Source organism: Gadus macrocephalus, chromosome 7 (genome assembly GCF_031168955.1).
Source record: "Gadus macrocephalus chromosome 7, ASM3116895v1".
NCBI lineage: Eukaryota > Metazoa > Chordata > Actinopteri > Gadiformes > Gadidae > Gadus > Gadus macrocephalus.
Genome location: NC_082388.1, coordinates 4,481,914 through 4,504,549, shown reverse-complemented (window position 1 = coordinate 4,504,549; position 22,636 = coordinate 4,481,914). Strand labels below are relative to the sequence as shown.

The window sequence follows — 22,636 nt, the reverse complement described above, 5'->3', positions numbered from 1 at the left end:
GTGTGTGTGTGTGTGTGTGTGTGTGTGTGTGTGTGTGTGTGTGTGTGTGTGTGTGTGTGTGTGTGTGTGTGTGTGTGTGTGTGTGTGTGTGTGTGTGTGTGTGTGTGTGACTGTGTTCATGATACTGATGTGTGTCTTTGTTCACAATTCTGTGTGTGTGTGTCTGACTGTCATATTTGTGTGTCTGTGTTTAGACACACTGTATTTGTGTGTGTTTTCATATGCACTTTTGCATGCGTGTGGAGGCTTGGCCGGTTCTCACTACACACACTACTTTTGTTGGGCGGGGCCATTTACTAGTATCTCCAGCTGACAGGGGCAGGGCCTCGTGAATACCAACAAATAGGAGCGCTGACTTGATGATTGTTTCAGGGTTTAAATCGTTCAACGTTCACGTTTACACTATCGACCTATAAACAGTGAGATACACACACACACACACACACACACACACACACACACACACACACACACACACACACACACACACACACACACACACACACACACACACACACACACACACACACACACACACACACACACACACACACACACACCAATTTGCAATGGCAATATTTACACAGAGATAATGCTATTGTTGATAATGTCTGATTTTCGCCCTATCGTATTAGTTAATGATAATTGTTCTTCGTTAAGGTCAGTGCCTCCTCTGATAGGCGGGTTTAGGATGCAGTGTTTCCCTCGTAAAGCAATTGTGGGGTTATACAGCTCTGTTCCTGACCTACTGGGCCCTAACGATGTGATAGCATGTGTGATAGCATGGCCGTGCTATCGATTAGCCGCAGACGTGCTGACTCATGCTGACCCTGAAGGTTAAAGGCTCCAACGCAAGCGGCCGAAGTCCCCTCATGGAAAGGGTGATTCTGCATATTGTCCTTCCTTGTCTCCTTGTCTCCTCTTAGCCTCCTTCCCTCGTCTCCCCCTCCCACTCGCTCGCTGTATGTTAATGCAATTGTCTAAACAAAGTCTCACACATAAAACTAAACACAGTGTCTCTCCCCTTCTCTCTCCTTTCTTCCATCTCTTCTCGTTTCTTGTGAAAAATAGACTGTCTGTCTGTCTGTCTGTCTGTCTGTCTGTCTGTCTGTCTGTCTGTCTGTCTGTCTGTCTGTCTGTCTGTCTGTCTGTCTGTCTGTCTGTCTGTCTGTCTGTCTGTCTGTCTGTCTGTCTGTCTGTCTGTCTGTCTGTCTGTCTGTCTGTCTGTCTGTCTGTCTGTCTGTCTGTCTGTCTGTCTGTCTGTCTGTCTGTCTGTCTGTCTGTCTGTCTGTCTGTCTGTCTGTCTGTCTGTCTGTCTGTCTGTCTGTCTGTCTGTCTGTCTGTCTGTCTGTCTGTCTGTCTGTCTGTCTGTCTGTCTGTCTGTCTGTCTGTCTGTCTGTCTGTCTGTCTGTCTGTCTGTCTGTCTGTCTGTCTGTCTGTCTGTCTGTCTGTCTGTCTGTCTGTCTGTCTGTCTGTCTGTCTGTCTGTCTGTCTGTCTGTCTGTCTGTCTGTCTGTCTGTCTGTCTGTCTGTCTGTCTGTCTGTCTGTCTGTCTGTCTGTCTGTCTGTCTGTCTGTCTGTCTGTCTGTCTGTCTGTCTGTCTGTCTGTCTGTCTGTCTGTCTGTCTGTCTCACTCACTCACTCACTCACTCACTCACTCACTCACTCACTCACTCACTCACTCACTCACTCACTCACTCACTCACTCACTCACTCACTCACTCACTCACTCACAGTGTGCTTGTGTCTGCTTTCAAGTGTTGTTTGATTGACTTTAGTTCATTGCAACCAAATCACAAAAGGGCCAGATGTTTGATTCTAGTGACATGTATTATAAATCAGATCTTACCAATGGTGCTAATCTGCAGAAGCCATCGCCATTAAGCTGGTACAGTTTACTCGCCATTGGCTAATGACAGCCAATTTCTTTTCTTAGTTTTTCGGGAGAATTTCCGCTATTTTTCCATTCCCACTGTTAACCGACATGCTCTCATCCGTTTGAGTCGGAATATTACACTTCCCTGAATGATTCACAATCACAACCTCGTTGTCAATACACCGTTAGCGGCCCCTCCTCGCGTGATAGTTTGGGTTTTTTCTGTTTTTTTTCTTCCACAAAATCCCATTCATGTTTGTTTTTTTCCATTCATGGGAATTAAGGCCGCATTTCGTAAAAGGGGATAGTTAGCAGGAATGCTACGTGTGTGTGTGTGTGTTTGTGAAACCCATCCCATTCCCTCTTCTCCTCTTTTATCTCCTAATATAAAATAACCCACTTAGGTGTGCGTGGGAGAGTCTTGTGTGTGTGTGTGTGTGTGTGTGTGTGTGTGTGTGTGTGTGTGTGTGTGTGTGTGTGTGTGTGTGTGTGTGTGTGTGTGTGTGTGTGTGTGTGTGTGTGTGTGTGTGTGTGTGTGTGGCTATCTGGGTAAGGGAATGGGAAAAAAAAATAGGAAGATGAAACCAAAACATGACAGTGGAAAAAATGCAAATCTGAGGACACACACACACACACCAGCTGGGGGACGATGTGGGCCATGGAGATGATTTGCACCTACGATACACATTCTCCCGCGGTAATGTTCAACGCACACAAACAACACTTAGATGAGCGCATTGGCCAACACACACATAAAGACACACACACAACAGACAGACAGACACATATAAAGACACACCCAAAGATACACATACATAAAGACACAGACACACTATTATGAACACACACACACACACACACACACAGAGAGAGATACACATACATAAAGATACACACACAATATTATGAACACATACTATTATGAACACAAATGAAGACAAACACACATGAAGCACACACACATAAAGACACATCCACACATCAAGAGACACACACACGCATAAAGAGACACACACACAGACAGTTTCCATTTCAGCACAGTCCCTAACTTGTGTGTTTTTCTCTGGAACATTACTCATTTGGTCGCCCACCGCAGAGACACCTGCAGTGTGTGTGTGTGTGTGTGTGTGTGTGTGTGTGTGTGTGTGTGTGTGTGTGTGTGTGTGTGTGTGTGTGTGTGTGTGTGTGTGTGTGTGTGTGTGTGTGTGTGTGTGTGTGTGTGGCTCGAACTTGCCGGCACCCTTTCAGGGGTGCCGGCAAGTTCGAGCTACACACGCCGACTGAGACCCCGCCGACTGAGACCCCTGCCGACTGAGACCCCGAGGGGTCTCAGTACACCAACGGAGAAGTACTGCAAGAAGAGTACTGTTTATTCAACAGCCTGCTGGAACAAAGGGGACATTGGTTGTTAGGGGCAGCGAACAAAGTCACACTACACTGTGTGTAAAGATCATTTGGTTAGGAAACTCTTGTCTCCTCTTCCCTCGTCTCCTCCTTCCCTCGTCTCCTTCCCTAGTCTCCTCCTCCCTCGTCTCCTCCTTCCCTAGTCTCCTTTCCGAGTCTCCATCCCTAGTCACCTCTTCCCTAGTCTCCTCATCCCTCGTCTCCTTAGTTAATCACTAGTGGCGTTCCCGGGCCGCTTTGGGCCCTCGTCTCCTCCTGAGTTAATCGCTATTGGCCACTCAGGCTGCTTTAGGCCCTAGTCTCCTCTTCCCTAGTCTCCTCCTCCCTCGTCTCCTCCTCAGTTAATCGCTATTGGCCACTCAGGCTGCTTTAGGCCCTAGTCTCCTCTTCCCTAGTCTCCTCCTCCCTCGTCTCCTCCTCAGTTAATCGCTATTGGCGACTCAGGCTGCTTTAGGCCCTAGTCTCCTCTTCCCTAGTCTCCTCCTCCCTCGTCTCCTCCTGAGTTAATCGCTATTGGCCACTCCGGCTGCTTTAGGCCCTAGTCTCCTCTTCCCTAGTCTCCTCCTCCCTCGTCTCCTCCTGAGTTAATCGCTATTGGCCACTCAGGCTGCTTTAGGCCCTAGTCTCCTCTTCCCTAGTCTCCTCCTCCCTCGTCTCCTCCTGATTTAATCGCTATTGGCCACTCAGGCTGTTTTAGGCCACTTTGATGACGCTTGTGGTGGGGCTAAACTAATCTCTGTCTCTGAATGCTAGAGTCCTCCTCTGGAAAGGTCTAAGTCCATGGTTCTGACCTGGGGGGGGCCTGGGATCTAACAAGAAACTGTTGTTAAGAGGGAGGATTAATAACCGACAGGAATAGGAAAGGGGTGTTGTGTCAGTGTTTAGGATGTGCTTTGATTTGTGCCTATAGGATAATGTTCCTTATGTCATGACTATAAGATAATGCGCTTAATGTCTTGACTATAGGACAATGTGCTTGATATCATGAATATAGAATAATGAGCTTTATATCATGACTATAGGATACTATCGTGATTGTTAGTGCTTGTCACTTGGTTCTATGAACATCCTTCCTGTTCCGACAGCGATATATTGTTGTTTCTTTCTTCTGACAAATGGAGTTATTGTAACTGTGTCACACCAAACGCGAAGGGGCGACACAATTCCATACAAAGTCAATGTAGAGACGCGAATCGGGCGAATTTTTCGCTAGGGAAATATGAAGGTATTATTGTGGCAAAAATCTTTAGCACCTGTAACTGCAGATTTTGTATGCGGTTACAGTAAATTTGAAGTCCTCAATATTAATTTTGCATCTGTACTCTTAAGTCTCAAATGTGTAACAGTACATTTGATGTCGTCAATATTTTTTCTACCATTGTAAACACTAAATAGGGTCTATGAGTTCACAAGTCTGTATTACTGGTGCACAAATCCTATCCTGTGCATCACAACTTCAAAGAGTCATGCACTTGACACTTTTGCTACAATCATTGCAGCGCAGTTGGTGCAAAATACATTCACACACCCGTGTTTCATAATATGAGAACATGCACAAAAGTTGTGCATTTTTAAACCCAAATGTGATCTAATGCATCAGAAGTTGCACATCTGTGAAATATTTCCTCACAAATGAAATTATATAGATCGCTAGGTTCAATGAGCATTTTAATGAGCGAGCACAAGTCCATGATACAACTGCTCGAATCTGCTGCTACGAGTCTCGGCTGTTGTTTTTCTTGGGGATTACTTTTGCAACACGTCTATGTGGTGTGTGGCAAAAGTGATTTGCATCCGTATGAAGCAGAGTGTCCGTGGGAAGGGCCAAAATTGCAGCATTAACCAATGAAAGTCGCCGGCAGGGGGTGCATTTTTCAAACTACACTGGGATAGGGATGGGTCAGAATATTCGATTGTTCGTTCCCGAGGGTCAAAGTCGATTTTTAACATTTGGACCGGTAACATTTTTTCCCATTCAAATAAACAAGAATTAACGGACGGAACTAATGTTAGACAGGTGTCTTAGGGCATTATCCTGCTTATACCATGGTCACTTGCCATAGAAAATAAATGAAGACCATTAATATATAGGGGGATTATTTGTTTATCAACACGGCGGATGTGCGTGCAGAATTATCGCCATGAGAAAATTTGTTTGACAAATTTGCCATGGTTATCTCCGTGTGGTTAATTTGCAGTTGCGGTGTTAACTAGTGATGTTGTCAGCTTACTGTTACTGTAATCAGAAAACGCGGTTATATGCTATAGATCAGGGGTGCCCAACCTTTTTTGACCCAAGATCTACTTTTCAAGTAGCCAACCTAGATCTACCAGCAAACCTACCTTCAAGCGGGGGGGGGGGGGAGAGAACAATTGTTGACGGGGGGGGTAGAAAACAATTGTTGACGGGGGGGGGGGTTGTATCGTGAACCTACGGATAGGCCTGTCACGATAACACATTTTTCTGGGCGATTAATTGCCCCAGAAATTATTGCGATAAGTGATAATATAAATAAAATTGAAACACTAAATAAAAAGGATGTAAACACGATTGCGCTTCAAAAAATAATAAACACGTGTAACGCCAGGGCTCCGCCTCCCACACAGACCATGAAACAAGTGACTGACACTTGACGAGGGGGTTTACTCGTTGTGCCCTGTAATTATGAGCCGGAGCCCGATTTCAACCCGACATTTGTTACTTAGGCCTACCCTGCTAAATATATATAATATCTATAAATATATATAATGCATGGAACGCCGGTCATTATCGGGACAGGGCGAACAGGCGACCGATGCGCAGCGGAGGTGTCTTGCTTCGCCCTGAAGGGGCTTATTTTCGATAATGATCGGCGTCGTTCTATACATGATCCCGCTTATTACACGGCTACTTGCCAAGATGAAAAAATAACTTCACATGGTGTGTCTTTTTACAATTTCTTCGTTTGCAGTATTCGTAGTGTTGATCAGCAGAGAAATAGTCTGCCAAAGACGTTGACGTTGCTTAGCAACCGAAGACGCTGGGGCTGACAAGTTACCGGAATACTATCTATGCAAGTGAACGGAGCGTTCCACGGCATTTAGAAGACCCGTGTAATAAAGGCCTGTAATATTTCTGTTTATGGCATAGATTTCTTCTCCGATTAGGGCAATAAAGCAATGATTTAAAAAAAAGAGTGTGAATGGAAATTATTGCGGCCGGCAAAAAATTATCGCTCATTTTAATTTATCGCGCAATTAATTGATTTATTGCATATCGCGACAGGCCTACCTACGGACTTCAGTGGGGGTTTCATTCCATCTGCGCACGGCACCTTCTCAACGATAATCAATAATCTTCCTCCCACTCAGGGTGAAAATGGTAGGTCTTAGCTCGTTTCCCCTCAGCCATGCCAACGTTTAGGAGTGCGTAACTACTGTTGACGGCTTTCAACTGCTGTTGACAGCGCATGCGCTACCGCGCGTATATGTCCCGCGCAAATTCTATTTTTTTTATTTTTTTTTTTTTTTTTTTTTTTTTTTCAGCCCTCGCGGTCGACTTGGGATCTGTCGGCGGTCTACTGGTAGACCGCGATCGACTGGTTGGGCACCCCTGCTATAGATAGTATCTGTGGTATAAAGGCTGGGACGAATTTCAAATTATAAATACGTACTCTTTATGTTGAAAGTATAGACAGATTCAGCCTTTATACCACAGATACTATAGTAGAGCTGAAACGATTCATCGATTGATTCAAATAATTCGATTACAAAAAAGGATAGATGAATTTTTCTTGCCTCGGTTCATCATTTATTTAATTTTACAGCTGAGGTCACAGTTTTCCGCACGGACCATTTTTAGTGTGACACAACCGGCGCATACGCCACCCACAGAACGGACAGACGCGGCATGTTTTGACTTGTTTAGGGGCTAACATTAGCACTTGCTAAAATGGAAGACATGAGCGAAAATAGTGAGGAGAGCCAAATGGGCAGGAGAAAGCGACAGCGAATGTCCAAGGTTTGGGATCATTTCACGTTGAACATTAATGAGAAGACCGTGGTGTGTCCCCACTGCAAGACCGAGCTGGCGTACCACAGCAGCACGACTTCCATGCTGCAGCATCTCAACAGAAAACACCCATTCTACTCGGCAGACCGCCGACCCGGTACAAGTACAGAATAATAAACAATGGGAAAGTAACTAAATTGGTACTTTTGGTAGAAAATATGATTTGCTACTCCATGCATTTTTTAAATAAAAAATGTTGATTTTTCAAAAAAAGGAAACAAATTGGTTGTTCATTATTAATTGACATGTGTTATTTTCTCATGTTTATTTATAATTACTTTTCAATTATCGGTTTTATCCGATTACTCGATTAATCGATGGAATAATCGGTAGAATAATCTATCACTAAAATATTCGATAGCTGCAGCCCTAAACTAGTATATAACCGCTTTTTCGGATTACAGTTCAATGCATTTTTCACAATTTACCAGGTCTCGTTTTGAGGGCTGAACAGACAATTTGACTGGGACTACTTAGTAGGTACCGTATTTTCCGGACTATACGTCGCTCCCGAGTATAAGTCGCATCAGTCAAAAAATGCTCCATGACGAGGAAAAAAACATATATACGTCGCATCGGTGTATAAGTCGCATTTATTTTTAAACATTTAAACAAGAACGTTTAGTCTGGAGAGACTGAATGAAATTGCAATAGCAATATAGGTGTGTCGGTCCCTCGTAGTTCTGAGAGTATACCGAATTCAGTGACACCGGGATTCCACCGGACGCGTATGCGCCGCGGTCAGATGCCTTCACAAGTCCAGCGGAGGGCTCCAGTTTTCGCCGGCCAAGTCATGCGCTGTGATATGTGTGACAGCTATGTTGCACAAAATTGCAGCTAAGGCTGGGGTAGCTTTGGTTGAACCGGAGGACATTGAGGACGAGAATATAATTTATTCGGTGGTGCAGTAGGCTTGCAGCGTTCAGTTGTAGGCCTAATGAATGACGGTGCCCTCTTGCGGCCGAGGATTATGTACGCACAATTTTGGCATATAAGTCGCTTCGAAATATAAGTCGCAGGGCAAGCCAAACTACAAAAAAAACGCGACTTATAGTCCGGAAAATACGGTAGTTGTTTTTTTGCGTTTAAGATATTAAGTGATTTCTTGCCGATGATCCATGGCTGCCTTTGTGAATGTCGCCAGACATTAAATAATCGATTATTCGTTCATACCACCCACCGATTATTCGACCATGAAAAATTGGAGCTATTCAAATCCCTACACTGGGGCCATCCAAGCAAACTCTTACTTTCTGGAGTCTTGAAAGTAGACAAGAGGGTATCCTACATGACAGAGTTGGGTATCTTTCATTATGTCAAATTAAATTACTTAGTTCAACTGAATTCCCCCCAAATTATTGCATTAACATGCCGCAAGTGTCCTTCAATGTATTTTAATGGTCTGCTTGGATGGTCCCAGTGTAGTTTGAAAAATGCACCCCCTGCCGGCGACTTTCATTGGTTACTGCTGCAATTTTGTCACGCCCAAAACACGGACAAAATTTCTAGCCTTATTATGTGCAACTGTGTTGTCCCTAGCTGTTATCAGATTTTTTTAAATCCTCGTAGGAGTTCATTATGACTATCTTTTCCTCTTGAGTGAAATAGACTGCTCTTGATCTATCCAGTTTGTAAAGGTGAGTAAAATGATGCGATAAACGCCCCTTTCACGGGAACACGCATTGAACCTAAAACGGAAAACCTGGCTCCACTAATCGAATCCTAAGTGAGTTTCCTAGTACCATTTAACTCTGATCGCGAGTTGCGTCTCTGGCGATCAAGGCTTACCCAAGAAATCCTGGGTATGTTCAGCGAGGTATACCCCACATTATACAACGGGGGGCCTAAATCCAGCGATCTGATTGGTTCCTAACTGTTGTATAATGAGCGTATACATAACTCCTATGACGCCCGATCATTTTGTGAAAGTTTGCATATCACTCCGCGCCTGGAAGTAGAAACAGTTACAAAGTAAAACATATGTTGGATGATGGAGAAGGTGTAAATGTTGTTACTCCGGGAGTGAGTAACAACATTTACTGAGTTAATCGCTATTCCCATAGAGGAGCATTGTGAAGCAGAATTCAACAAGCGTTGGATTGTTCACCCACTAATAGGGAACGTGAGCTGGGTTTAGACCGTCGTGAGACAGGTTAGTTTTTTCCCTCCGCTGCGCGTTGGGGCCGGACAACGCCCCTTAACAGTGGTATAATGAGCACATACCACAGCCTGTCGTGATCTATTGCTTAAGTATACCCCACTGATATCCTCATGTAGTGTCTCATCCTAGCTATCTGTGTTGTATACGGGAAAATGGTGAACTTAGTGATAGTAATTGCTTGCCTCTTGGTTCTATGAACCTTATGCTGTAATCCATTTGGATGGTACGTTGGTACGTACAAGTCGTAAGTTGCAAATCCCCCAGCTTTCTTGCGACATTTGCGGACGCACGTCCCCTTTTTGTCGTAGTATATTTCCCGTTTCTCATTGGCTAGTCATTGTTATTGTTAGCTACATGAGCCTCTTTAGCAAACCAGCTCGAAAACAAACAACACAAATTTACATTGTATTGCAAGCACAGCAAGACCGTGCAATGCATAAATTGGTGACCGGCACAAAGTACCAATGTAATTAAGTGTGTAAAAGCATTTAAATCTACATTCAAATGACCAACATGAGACAAATACATATCTCTATGGGCGTAGCCTTTTTTGTTTTTTACGACTAGTACGTTCGGCCTCACTGAACTCGCTCTACTTTCCAAAGCGACGCGATACTATGACCAAAAGGGGGCGTGCGGACCTCAGTGAAATGCCGCAAGATAGATGGGAGATTTGCAACTTACAACTTGCACGTGCCGGCGTACCATCCAAATGGATTACAGCATTACTGTACCGACAGAGATATATTGTTGTTTCTCTTTCTTCTGACAAAATAACTTATTTTATGTCTCTTTGGATAAAAGAGTCTGAAGGTAAATATCAGGACTATAAATTGATATGCATATTATATCATGAGTAGATGATCATTTGCTTTGCATCATGACTAGGATTATGTGCTTCATACCATGACTATAAGAAAATGGGCTTTATATCAAGACTATATTATGACTATAAGATAATGTGTATTTTATATCATGACTATAGCTTAGTTTTCTTTATATCAGGTCTCTGATACCTGTGTGTGTGTGTGTGTGTGTGTGTGTGTGTGTGTGTGTGTGTGTGTGTGTGTGTGTGTGTGTGTGTGTGTGTGTGTGTGTGTGTGTGTGTGTGTGTGTGTGTGTGTGTTTGTGTTTGACACCGAACCCTCGCTGCTCGTATCGCATCCTCGGTTGCCGTCAACGACAAGTGACGATCATCACGAAACTCTGGGGCCCGAGAGACGTGAGGGTCCCGCGGGGCCCACTGTGACCTTTGCAGTATGCGCAACACAATTACGCACACATATGCAGTAGGGCCCGACCGATATTGATTTTTGAGTGCCGATGCCGATTATTTTCAGAGAAAAATTACGATTACGATTTAATCGGCCGATTTAAAAAAAAAAAAAAAAGAAAAAAAACATAAAACGTAGTTTTTGATACCTTAAATATACTTTAAACACTTTTGACGAATATGTGAATTGAATGCAGAATCTTTGAGTGTTTTAGAATACATTTACAGTCAAAAATGAGTGTAATGTAAAATGTAAAATAAATAACTAACTCCCAATGTGCTGCGCTCGTGAGCAGTGACTAACACGTGCGTGCTGAGCAGTATGGTCTCACCGTTAGAGTCTACAGTATAACAAATTAACATGGCCTGGGACCTAAAGAAAAACAGGCACAACATGCTCAAACAACGCGTCTTGTGTACATTGGTGAGGTGAGCCGATTAAATCGACAGGCCGATAAATCGGTCGGGCCCTAATATGCAGATGCACACACGGTGGTCGGTCAGACGCAGGTGTGGTTTGTGGTCGATGGGTTTAACGCATTGCAGGAGAGAGCGAGAGACACACACAGGGAGAACACATACACGGGGAGAGAACACACAAACACACACACACACACACACACACACACACGGGGAGAGAACACACACACACACATACACAGGGAGAGAACACACACTTGGAGAACACACACACACACACACACACACACACACACACACACACACACACACACACAGGGGGAGAGAACACACATACACAGGGAGAGCACACACACGGGGAGCGCACACACACATAAATATAATTAATAATTATGAACACACACACAATCACACACACACACAGGGAGGGGGGAGAGCTCACAAACAGCCCTCTGCTATTAATACCTCATAAAAGGCTGTTATCAGACTGCATACTTTCCATGAGGGCTGTGTGTCACTATTTATTCCCTCTCTCTCCCCCCCCTCTCTCCTTCCTCAGTCTCTGAGGAAGGAGACACTCAGATCTTTGTCTCTCTCTCTGTTTCTCTAACTTTCTCCCTTTGTCTCTTTCTCTACCAGTCTCTGTGTGTGTGTGTGTGTGTGTGTGTGTGTGTGTGTGTGCGCGCGTACGTGTGCGTGTGGGTGTGTGTGTGTGTGTGTGCGTGCGATGACACACTGTGCCGGTTAGTCAGAGTGGAAAATATGCGGCCATAAAGCCATTGCCCTTGATTTTCCTGCTCTGTCGATCGCCCTCAGACACAAACAGGAGCAAAGAGAGGGAGAGAAAGAGACTACGATCCAGCCTATTGGATGTCGTTTTGTGTGTCCCGCCCCCTTTTCCCTCTGATTGGCTGGGGGCGAACAAGCCCCAGCACCAAGCTCAGGAAAACTGAATGGGGAGAGCTCTCTGCCAATGGGAGCGCAGCAAGCGGCTCGTGCGTCAGCCGATGGCACGCGCTCATATAAGCAGCTGTAGAGCAGGCGAGAGACAGACAGAGAGAGGGAGAGGATTACAGGCTCTGACACACGCACACGCGTGCAAACGTCTCTCCATTTTGGTGTCATTTTGGGGGAAAGCGATCGGTGAGCGAACCACAGCTTGAGTAATTGAAAGAGGAAGCGTTTGTGGACAGAAGGTTGGGCTGCGAGTTCCCCGATTCCCACCACGACCCAGAATCCTCTGCTTCAGGCGAGACAGACTAAGACAGGAGAAGACGAAGGAGGAGATAGAGGAGACAAAGGAGAAGCAGGAGGAGTAGCAGAAGAAGAAGAAGAAGAAGAAGGAGGCGGACCCTTTTGCATTCGCCAATACAGGAAGTCCGTGCACCGTCCATTTCCTGGCCCGCACCGCCACCCTGGGGAAGGCAACGGCGCCCACCCCCCCCCGACGACCCCTGACCCCGCGGCCCCTCCCCCTCCTCCACCACCCCCCCCGCCACAGAAGGCGGAGCTACGCTGTAGCCCCGCCCCTAGCTGCCGTCGCCATGCACATCAAGACAACCAAATGCAGCCGCTACTGCCTGGTGGCCTCGACCGCCCCCCCGGAGCTGTTCGACCGCCCCGACGCCCAGGTGAGAGAGGGAGAGAGGGGGTGGTGAGAGAGACCTAGACCAGGGAGAGAGACCTAGACCAGGGAGAGAGACAGCCACACACAGATGCACAGGAACGACAGAGAGAGAGAGACCTTGCAGATGAGAGAGAGAGAGAGAGAGAGAGAGAGAGAGAGAGAGAGAGCGCGTGCATGTGGTCCTCTCCATTGGTCTCAGTCAGTGCGGTGTTCTGGGTCGGCGGTGACTCAGGCGTCAAGTGAACGTGCTTCGGAGCGCCGCAAAAATGTATCGAGCAATCGCTGTGTCAGTCAGTGTGTGTGTGTTAGGCTGTGTGTGTGCGTGCAGCCTTCGTCATCCGTACGGTTCAGTATTCATTGAGAGATGATGTTTCTGGTGGAGCGACGTGATTGGTCGTTAATGCTCTGTTGTGGTACGGGAGGGGGGAGGAAGGGAGGACTGAAGGTGGGGAGGGAGTGGGCTCATCCTCCCACCCTTGAGGTCGGAGTTCAAAGGAATCAGTTTGACCTCCTTGGGTCAGGTGTTGGATGACAGTGAGGGTTAAGGTCAAGAACCTCCAGGGACTGCTGTTGTCTACTCTGTGTCTGTCTCTGCCTCGCTCTCTCTGTCTCTCCCTTTGTGTGTCTCTGTGTGTGTGTGTGTGTGTGTGTGTGTGTGTGTGTGTGTGTGTGTGTGTGTGTGTGTGTGTGTGTGTGTGTGTGTGTGTGTGTGTGTGTGTGTGTGTGTGTGTCTCACTCTCTCTGACGGTATCCGTCCCCCCCAGCCCCTCTCTGTCTGTCTGTGAGGGCTGATTGAGACCAGGGGCCAGGTTGCCGTAGTTACCGCAGGTTGATGGAAGTGGACGTTTTCAATTTATTCTAGGTGTGTGTGTCTAATGTGTGTATAATTAGCGTCTTAGCTGGTACTTCATCATTTCATAAGGGAGACAATTTCGCTCCCTCTCTGACGCAAGTCACACACACACACACACACACACACACACACACACACACACACACACACACACACACACACACACACACACACACACACACACCCCTCCCCCCAGATTATAGATTGTTGGGATGCATATAGTCTGTGTGTAGTCAGTGTGAATCTTTATTCAGATCCGCTCCAAGGTCGAATCTTTCTTGGCGGTCATATCTGTGAGATGGGGGCCGTGGTTATTTTTAGACACCCAGGGAGAACGAGACCTTTCAGTTTCCTGGAACATTGTTTGATTCCGCCCGTTTGATATTTGATCAAGACATGAGGGCCGACAGTAGTTCAGGAGGTACAGCGGGTAGACTGGTGACCTGAAAATTTGTTAGTTAGTTGGATCCCCGGCTCCTCCTAGCTGGCCGTCGAGGTGTCCCTGAGCGAGACGCCTCACCCTGACTGCTCCTGACCAGCTGGCTGTCGCCCTGAGTGGTCGACTCCGCCGTCGGTGGGTGCATGAGCAGTTGTGAGTCGCTCTGGGTAAAAGCGTTTGCTAAACGCCCTGAATGTAAAATGTAAGAGAAGAAAGGTGATTGGTCAACGAGCAACAGGTGTGCAGCCTCACCAGCCCCAGAGTCCAATCAGGAAGGGGGGGGGGGGGGGGGGGGGGGAAGGGAGAGGAGAGGAGAGGAGAGAGAGAGAGAGAGAGAGAGAGAGAGAGAGAGAGAGAGAGAGAGAGAGAGAGAGAGAGAGAGAGAGAGAGAGAGAGAGAGAGAGAGAGAGAGAGAGAGAGAGAGAGAGAGAGAGAGAGAGAGAGAGAGAGAGAGAGAGAGAGCCCGCGCTTGTAAATAAGACTGAAATACAGAAGCAAAAAAAACTTTTGTCTTCTAAATTGCAGAAATGCACATTTTACACACATTGACGCAGACATTCACCCACTCATACATTCACCCTTTTTCTATTGCACGTTTTATTTTATTGCCGTTTCAGTGACACGATCAGAGCACAGTCCTCCTCCTCGCTCAATGAAATCATCTTCTGTCGTTTTTTATCAACTTTATTAACAATCTCCCAATCTCTCCCTTGTCTCCTTCCTTCCCTCTCCTCCCCTCTCCTTCCTTCCCTCTCTCTCCCCCACCTCTTTTCCCCCCCGCCCCCAGGCCCGTTTTGAGGGGCTCTTCCGCTCCTTCGACCCCCAGGTCCAGTTCCAGTACTTCCGGTCATTCCGGAGGGTCCGGATCAGCTTCCAGGACGCTCTCGCCGCGGCAGAGGCTAGGCTCCGCCTCCACAAGACCGACCTCAACGGCCGTGAGATGAGGCTGTACTTCGCCCAGGTGAGAGAGAGAGTGTGTGTGTGTGTGTGTGCATGCGTGTGTGTATGCGTGTGTGTTCCATTCACTATAACAGTGGTGCTCAAGCCATGGTGATTTCAATTATTGGGCAATTATTTATTTTTTTGCACGAAAGCTAACCCCCTAAACCTATGAAGCAATTCTGTTCATTTCGTTACCATGCTAATCCCCTCTCCCCCCCGCCCACAGTCGGTCCACATCGGCGGCCCCCACCTGGAGCCCCCCAAGCCGGACAAGCAGTTCCTGATTTCCCCGCCGGCCTCGCCCCCCGTGGGCTGGGAGCAGTCCCCAGATGCCCGGCCTGTGGTCAACTACGACCTGCTCTGCGCCATCGCCAAGCTGGGCCCCGGTAGGCAGCGCAACCACCGCGGGCTAACACAAGGCTAACACACTCAATAATAATAATTATAATATATAACAAGAACATGCATTTCCTGCAGAAAATGTTGTTAGTGCTGTAGGGCAAAGTGAGGTCGAAAATATGTTTTAATAAAGAAGCATAGTTTAAGACATAAAGAAATGTTAAATGGCTTAAATCAAGTGAAGGGATTTGAACAAAAGTTCAAACAATGTAAACATTGTAAACATGCACAGCATTCAAGAAAAAATGAAAATAGTTGTAAACAAATAAAGTGACAGCTGAATGAAAAGAGCAAAGCATTGCTAAAAATGCAGAAATGTAAAATTAATTGAACTGAAGAATCTGAAAGTTCAAATGTATTGCAGTGCACAGTGCACCTGGAAGCGGAAGTCGAAAACTGACTGACGCTGAATTACATTACCTGAAGAAACAAAGTGCTGAAATACATTGTTACAAAAGCTGGAAGCTAAACTGTAATACTGTCAAACCTGGAAGATAGTAGTAGTAGTTGTACTAGCTGTAGTAGTAGTAGTAGTAATAGTAGTAATGGACTGGTAGTAGTAGTAGTAGCTGAAGTGGAAGTAGAAGTAGTAGTCACTGAAGTAGTAGTAGTAGCTGAAGTTATAGTGGTAATAGCTGCACAAACGATATGCCTTATTAAAGGTATGGTATTGATTGATGTTTCGAAAGACTTATAATAATCCCGCCATTATTTTTTTTATACCAGCCAGAATTGTATGTACTCGCCTGATGCTCATTTTCCCAGCCTAACATTATTAAAACTAGTCCAATTGGGCAGTAAAAATCACCCAATCTGGCAACGCTGCCTGAACATCGTAAAAAGTAGTCCTATTGAGCGAGATGTCCAATGTCCAATCTGGCAACACTGCCCATTCTGGCAACACAAGGTTAGAGCGCGTCCTTGCGCTTTAACCTTAGCGTAAATCAATGAGACCAACTGAAAACAAGCCAACACTGAACTTAAAAAAAGTATATATATATATATATATATAAGTATAAAGGGAATCGAAATTCTGTTTCCAGATTATTGAAGATACAAGTGTGTTGATTTGTCAAACCTTTGAACGACCTTTGAAGTCTGAAGTAAGTGTCAGAGAATGGGCGGACGGCTCCGCTGTCCTTCCATTGACTTCCACTGTAAAAAAATAAAAATAAAAATAGAATATCTTATAAAGTATAAAATATTTTAAAAATCTGAAAAGATTTTAGAATTGGAATAGAGTCTATAGGTGAAAAAATTAGGAAGGAGATAGGTCCCGAAGTTTGTAAAGAATAAGAAAAAAAGAACGAAAGAAACGTAAGAAGATCTAAAGTTGATCCCTGCATACAGCACTCACTTAATAATAATAATAATAATAATAATTAATAAATATCACCGCAAGCGGTGATTAACGGTGTCCGAGCAAAATTTTAAAAATAAAAATATAACATATAATTGTCATATTTAAGGAAAGATGTTCTACTTATAAACCTGAACTGCAGCCTCATTCACATGGTCAAAATGTCGATGATAAGTACGCAACATCCAGAATACTCCAAGCACACATTTTTCAAGTGAACTAAGGGCTTTCTTCAAAGCATATGCATGAAAAATCTTTTAAATTCTGGGGAAATTAAACATTTGTAGTCAAGAACAATAACGGAAGAAATATAAATATGACAGTTAATTATGAAGGAAAAATGGTTAAAGGGGACATATTATACCACCAGGTGTGAGTGTGATTAGCCGTACAAGCCGTTTCGAAAATCTGCCCCATATGACATCACTAGTGGGCGTGTCCACCTAGATCTGTGCTGGATAGATGAGCATCGTTTCCTTCAGTCCACTGGGAAGGCTGGTAGACGGATCTATCCTGCACAGATCTAGGTGGACACGCCCACTAGTGATGTCATATGGGGCAGATTTTCGAAACTGCTTGTAAGGCTAATCACACTCACACCTGGTGGTATGATATTTCCCCTTTAATGAAGAAGTTCCCCTCAATGCCATACTGTGTCTTGGCAGTCCAATTCTGGGAAACTAATGAACCGGAATGTTGATTGCCTGATGAATTTCAGGTGCTGTTCAATGTTGTGTTTCTTAAATGAGTGGCAATGACAGAATGTCATGTTCAGCTTGTTCATAATGCTCTAATCAGGATTTAAACTAAAGAATCACGGCATTTACCCGTTGAGCCACTGACATTCATGAACTGCATGAAGTCGCATTCACATCGTGAAAATGTTGATTGTTAAGCACACATCAAGAAAACTCCAAGCACACATTTCACAAGAGAATTAAGGGCTTTCTTAAAATAGTACAGAACTGAAAATTTGCACTGTTAATGGTATCCACCTAATGATAGCCGTATGGTAGTTATACAATAACAAAATGGTCATATAGGCAAAATAGGTTGAGACTGTGGACGTTTGGCTTTTCTATGAAATTGTGGGAAAAGTAAACATTTTTAGAGCAGTAGACCAGGGTGAAAAAGATGCATCTGATTTTATACATTAATATGATGAAAGAATTTTGAGCCCAGGTCTATCTCATAAGGAGATATAAGGCTAGTTCATAATTTTTTTAAATAGCGCCACCTTTGGATGCAGTCCCACAATTAGGGTTTATTAGTAGTGGGGGTTATTGTTATCCACCTAAAAATAGTCGGATGTTTTTTTATACAATAACAAAATGATCATATAAGAAAAATGGGCTAACTACTCCAACTTTATTGGCCAATATTTCTCAAATGGAACTAAGTAAAACAAATTCTGTTCGATGTTTTTTGTCAGGCTTGGTCTAGTCAGTCTAATCAGGGTTTTATAAATACGTCTGATTCTAGAGATTAATATTCGGAAAGAATTTCGAGTCCAGGTCAATCTGGTGCGGAGAAATAAGCCTAATTCATGATTTTATACAATAGCGCCACCTTTGGGTGCAGTACCACAAATTCGGATTCATGGGTAGAGGGGGTTATTGGTAACCATACCTGAAAATGTCAAGAGTTTTCGACTTACGGTATAGGCTACAGTTTGACTTTTTGACTTTTTCTAGAATTTGAGAAAAAAGAAAACGTTACAGAAACAATAGGGGCCCTAATAAAGGAAACCTAGCATCTTCATGCTAGGAAGCATCCTCACGCTAGGTACCTAGCATCCTCACGCTAGGTACGTAGCATCCTCACGCTAGGTACGTAGCATCCTCATGCTAGGTACCCAGCAGCCTCATGCTCCACCCTTCTCTAAAGTAACTAAATGTAAACCTGTCCCACCCTCTCTAAAGTGACTTAATGTAAACTTGCTCCACCCTATGGAAGCATATATGTAGCAAAATTCAAATGGCAATGCAATTTGCAATTCAATAAGTAATTACGTTATGCAATTGACAATGCATTATGCAATTTCATAATGTAATTTGTAAATACGTTATTCAAAGTGTATTTTAATATGCAAAGTGACAATGCAATCCTCAATTAAATTTGCAAAAGTTATAACAATAAAAATACAATAACATTTTGTCAAATTCTTTGAGTTCCTTTATTCAAATTGAAAAGCTATAGCGTCCCCGTGATTGCAATCCACTTCGCCACGCTCCGTGTGTTGCGATATTCAAATGACATTTCAATCCGCAAAACGGAATCCAAAACGGAATCCAAAACGGAATCCAAAGAGGAAATCCAAAGAGGAATCCAAAAAGTCAATATGCAAAGTGGCAAACGTATCAGCCACCAGCGGGAACTACGTCACTTTCTATTGTGTCACTGTTTTATGTGTGGGGGGAGGGAGTTCCAGAGCCTGGGTGCTGAACAGCTGAATGACCGGGCACCCATTCGTAATGAGTCGTGATGTGGGGATACATAGTAGTCCAGCAGAGGTTGACCGGAGGGAGCGGGAGGGAGTGTATTCTTGGAGGAGGTCCCAGAGGTAACTGGGGGCTAGGTTCTGGAGAGCTTTGTAGGTGAGGAGTGGGTGGAGACGGTGGGTCTCCCGACCCTATGTTTCGCACCCAGTGCCTGTAGCACTTTGGAAATCTTTGTGTTTACCACACTGGCGTCAAAACGTACCCGTGAGGATAAGTCGTCTATCCTATCTCCCAGAACACGCACTCTATCTACTGCATCTGTGTCTTCAACACGATTGTTCTCCACATCATCGGCCAAACTTCGGAGCGTATGACACATACGAACTAGAAGTGAACAAGGAAATTACGAGCAAGTGACGTAGTTCCCGCCCAGACGCTGATTGGCTGATACGTTTGCCACTTTGCATATTGACTTTTTGGATTCCGTTTTGCGGATTGAAATGTCATTTGAATATCGCAACACACGGAGCGTGGCGAAGTGGATTGCAATCACGGGGACGCTATAGCGTCCCCGTGCGTACACACTAGCGTACACTTTGAATAACGTATTTACAAATTACATTATAAAATTGCATAATGCATTGTCAAATGCATAATGTAATTCCAAATTGCATTGCCATTTGAATTTTGCTACATATATGCTTCCATACCACCCTTCTCTAAAGTGACTTAATGTAAACCTGCTCCTCCCTTCTCTAAAGTGACTTAATGTAAACCTGCTCCACCCTTCTCTAAAGTGACTTAATGTAAACCTGCTCCACCCTAAACCTGCTCTACCCTTCTCTAAAGGGACTTAATGTAAACCTGCTCCACCCTTTTCTAAAGTGACTTTATCTAAATCGGCTCAACCCTTCTCTAAAGTGACTTAATGTAAACCTGCTCCTACCTCTCCTAGGTGACAAGTACGAGCTCCACACGGCCACGCCCACCACCCCAAGCGTGGTAGTGCATGTGTGCGAGGACGATCACGCCGACAGCTCGGGCCCCGACGACAGCGACCATGACGACAAGCCCCGCCCCCCCCGGCCCAAGATTATCCAGACGCGGCGGCCCGACTTTGTGGGCGGAGTCAAGCATTGAGCGGGTGTGCTTTCACCCTCCCCTCGCGCCGGGGGGGAGGGGGAGGGGCTCCCCCGTGTCCGACCGAAACGGTCAGCTTTTAAACAATTAGTTCGGGTTCGAGGTTCAACAGGTCAAGAGCCGCGTAACAAAAATCGGAAAAAAATGAAGATCGGAGGAAAAACTTCGGAAAAAGTATTGGAAAGCTCGCTCCGGAGTTAACGTGGAGATGAGCGACGACGGACCTGTAAGACAAATGTGCATTTCAACGCGAAAACGGGGGGACGGACTGTAGAGATCAGAGAGAGGAGGTGAACGTAGTTTAACCATAAAGTCCATTCATGTTTGCGTTTCTGATCCCTCGACACCCCCCCCCCCCTTGTTGAATGGACATCAGGTGACACCAAAGTCTGACAGACGGTAACAGGGCGAAGAGTCTGTTTTGAAGTTCTTGACGTTCGTTTTTAGACTATTGGTTTTTCCTGACTGGGGATTAGTTCGGTGTTCGGACACTGTTCCGAACTTTGCTTATTTAGGAGGCAGGTTTGATCAGAAGGTTTTTGTTATTTTTATGTTTTAATAATATCTCTGGTTGGTTTTGTTGACACTTTAGACGACCGGAGAAATATCACAAACTTAATTGTTTTTGTGTCGGATTTCATACCATTTCTAATATGTTTGCTACATTTTTTCTTTTAACTAGTGCTACGATATATACCCGCGGGGGGGCATTTTGTTTGTTTCACATCAAACCCCCTTGTACGATAGATAAACGTAACGATTTTAAAGGATACTTTCTATGTTGTGTTGTAGGTTAATCTATAAAACTAGGGCTAACCCTTTTTCGGCTTATTCTTGGGCTTACGTTTTGAGCAAGCGACCACAGTTGTGGCGCATTGACCACATTTAAAGGCACTGTGTTCAGACATAAAAACTGAAATGCTGGCGAGGACTGAGTTTAAATCTGTAAAATCTCTGAATTCCGATTCCGAATTTGCTGGAAGTTTGTTTCTCATCATAAACACAAAAGCGTCATGTATGTAAAAGTGTATTTCTAATAACCATTTGTACAAGACCACTGTAAAGAGGGAAACTTGCAGAGTGTGTGTGTGTGTGTGTGTGTGTGTGTGTGTGTGTGTGTGTGTTGTTATGCTAAAGTTTCCATCCCCTGTCCTCCTCCCGCCAAAATAAAACAAATTAGCACGATTGTATAAAGTGGAAAGAAATAAACAATTTGCTAACGATTTGAATGTAGATTACTTTTGTTACAGAGTGCTACATTTACTAAACGCCGCCCGTAATAAAATACTTATTTATGAAACGGTGTTGTTTGTATTCCACTGTTGTGAGTGTGATTAGCCGTTACAAGCCATTTGAAAAATCTGCCTCTTCTGAAATCAAGTGTCGGTGTGTCCAACTAGATGTATGACGGATAGATAAGCAATATTTGCTACAGTCCACTGCTCATACAGTCTATGAGGCTTATAGACTGATCTATCAAGCGATTTTTTTAAACGGCTTGTAACGGCTAATCTCACTCACACTGTGTTATAGTATGTCACCTTTAAAAAAAGCTACGGGCACAAAGACTTCATCGAGCTAAACGCAAAATAAATACGACTTTGGCTAATGTTTAAGTTCTACTTACTTTTGTTTTGACTTGGGGTGGGGGGAAAATTGAATATTTTACGGTTCGACCACCACTGTGTTCATGGTTGGAAGAGGGGGTGGACATTATTGTGTCTGGAAGCGATTTCACTGTTAGAACACTGGGGCATCAGAAGTTTTCACCCCGGGATGGTACTGTGAAAAAGCATGTGACAACAGCGTGAAAGACCCCCCCCCCCCCCCCACACACACACACACACATCAGGTTGGATCGGTTCATTTACCTTCAGCACAGCTGTTATTTAAACTGATTTGTTTTTCGGATTTTTTCATTGAATAAATACTTGACTTATCAAACTCGACTGTACGTGTGGCTGTGGTTTGTCTCGTTGCCGTGGTGAATAGTCCTTGTGTTCTGGTTCTAATTGTCGTTTATCATTTTAAAGAAAAAGGTCAGATTATTTGCCAAGTATGTGTCATTGAGCTAGGTTTAGGTTTGTGCGCGTGTTTTTGGCTGCTTTGGGTCGTTACATTCTATATTGCATGTCAAAATATTGAAGCTGTGCTCTACTCTGAAGTAAAGATCTAAGTATGCAAAAGTTTACAGGGAATAGATCCAGCAATTGAAAATATTTTACATTGTTAAGCTATCATTTGCCTTCCA

General features: G+C 44.6%; 1 protein-coding gene across 2 annotated transcripts in view; it reads left to right on the top strand.

Moving 5' to 3' along the window:
- LOC132460722 (calcipressin-1-like) overlaps window positions 1-22,334 on the top strand; it is a 26,034-nt gene extending 3,700 nt beyond the window's left edge. The window contains exons 1-4 of one of the 2 annotated variants that reach the window (XM_060055590.1): window positions 11,878-12,815; window positions 14,891-15,064; window positions 15,272-15,431; window positions 20,201-22,334. In XM_060055590.1, coding sequence (XP_059911573.1) covers window positions 12,729-12,815; window positions 14,891-15,064; window positions 15,272-15,431; window positions 20,201-20,385 — 606 coding nt within the window. In that variant the 5' untranslated portion in view covers window positions 11,878-12,728 and the 3' untranslated portion in view covers window positions 20,386-22,334. Of the gene's footprint in view, window positions 1-11,877; window positions 12,816-14,890; window positions 15,065-15,271; window positions 15,432-20,200 lie in introns of those variants that run through there. The other variant, XM_060055589.1, reaches the window with a different exon arrangement.
- Window positions 22,335-22,636: the final 302 nt, after the last annotated feature.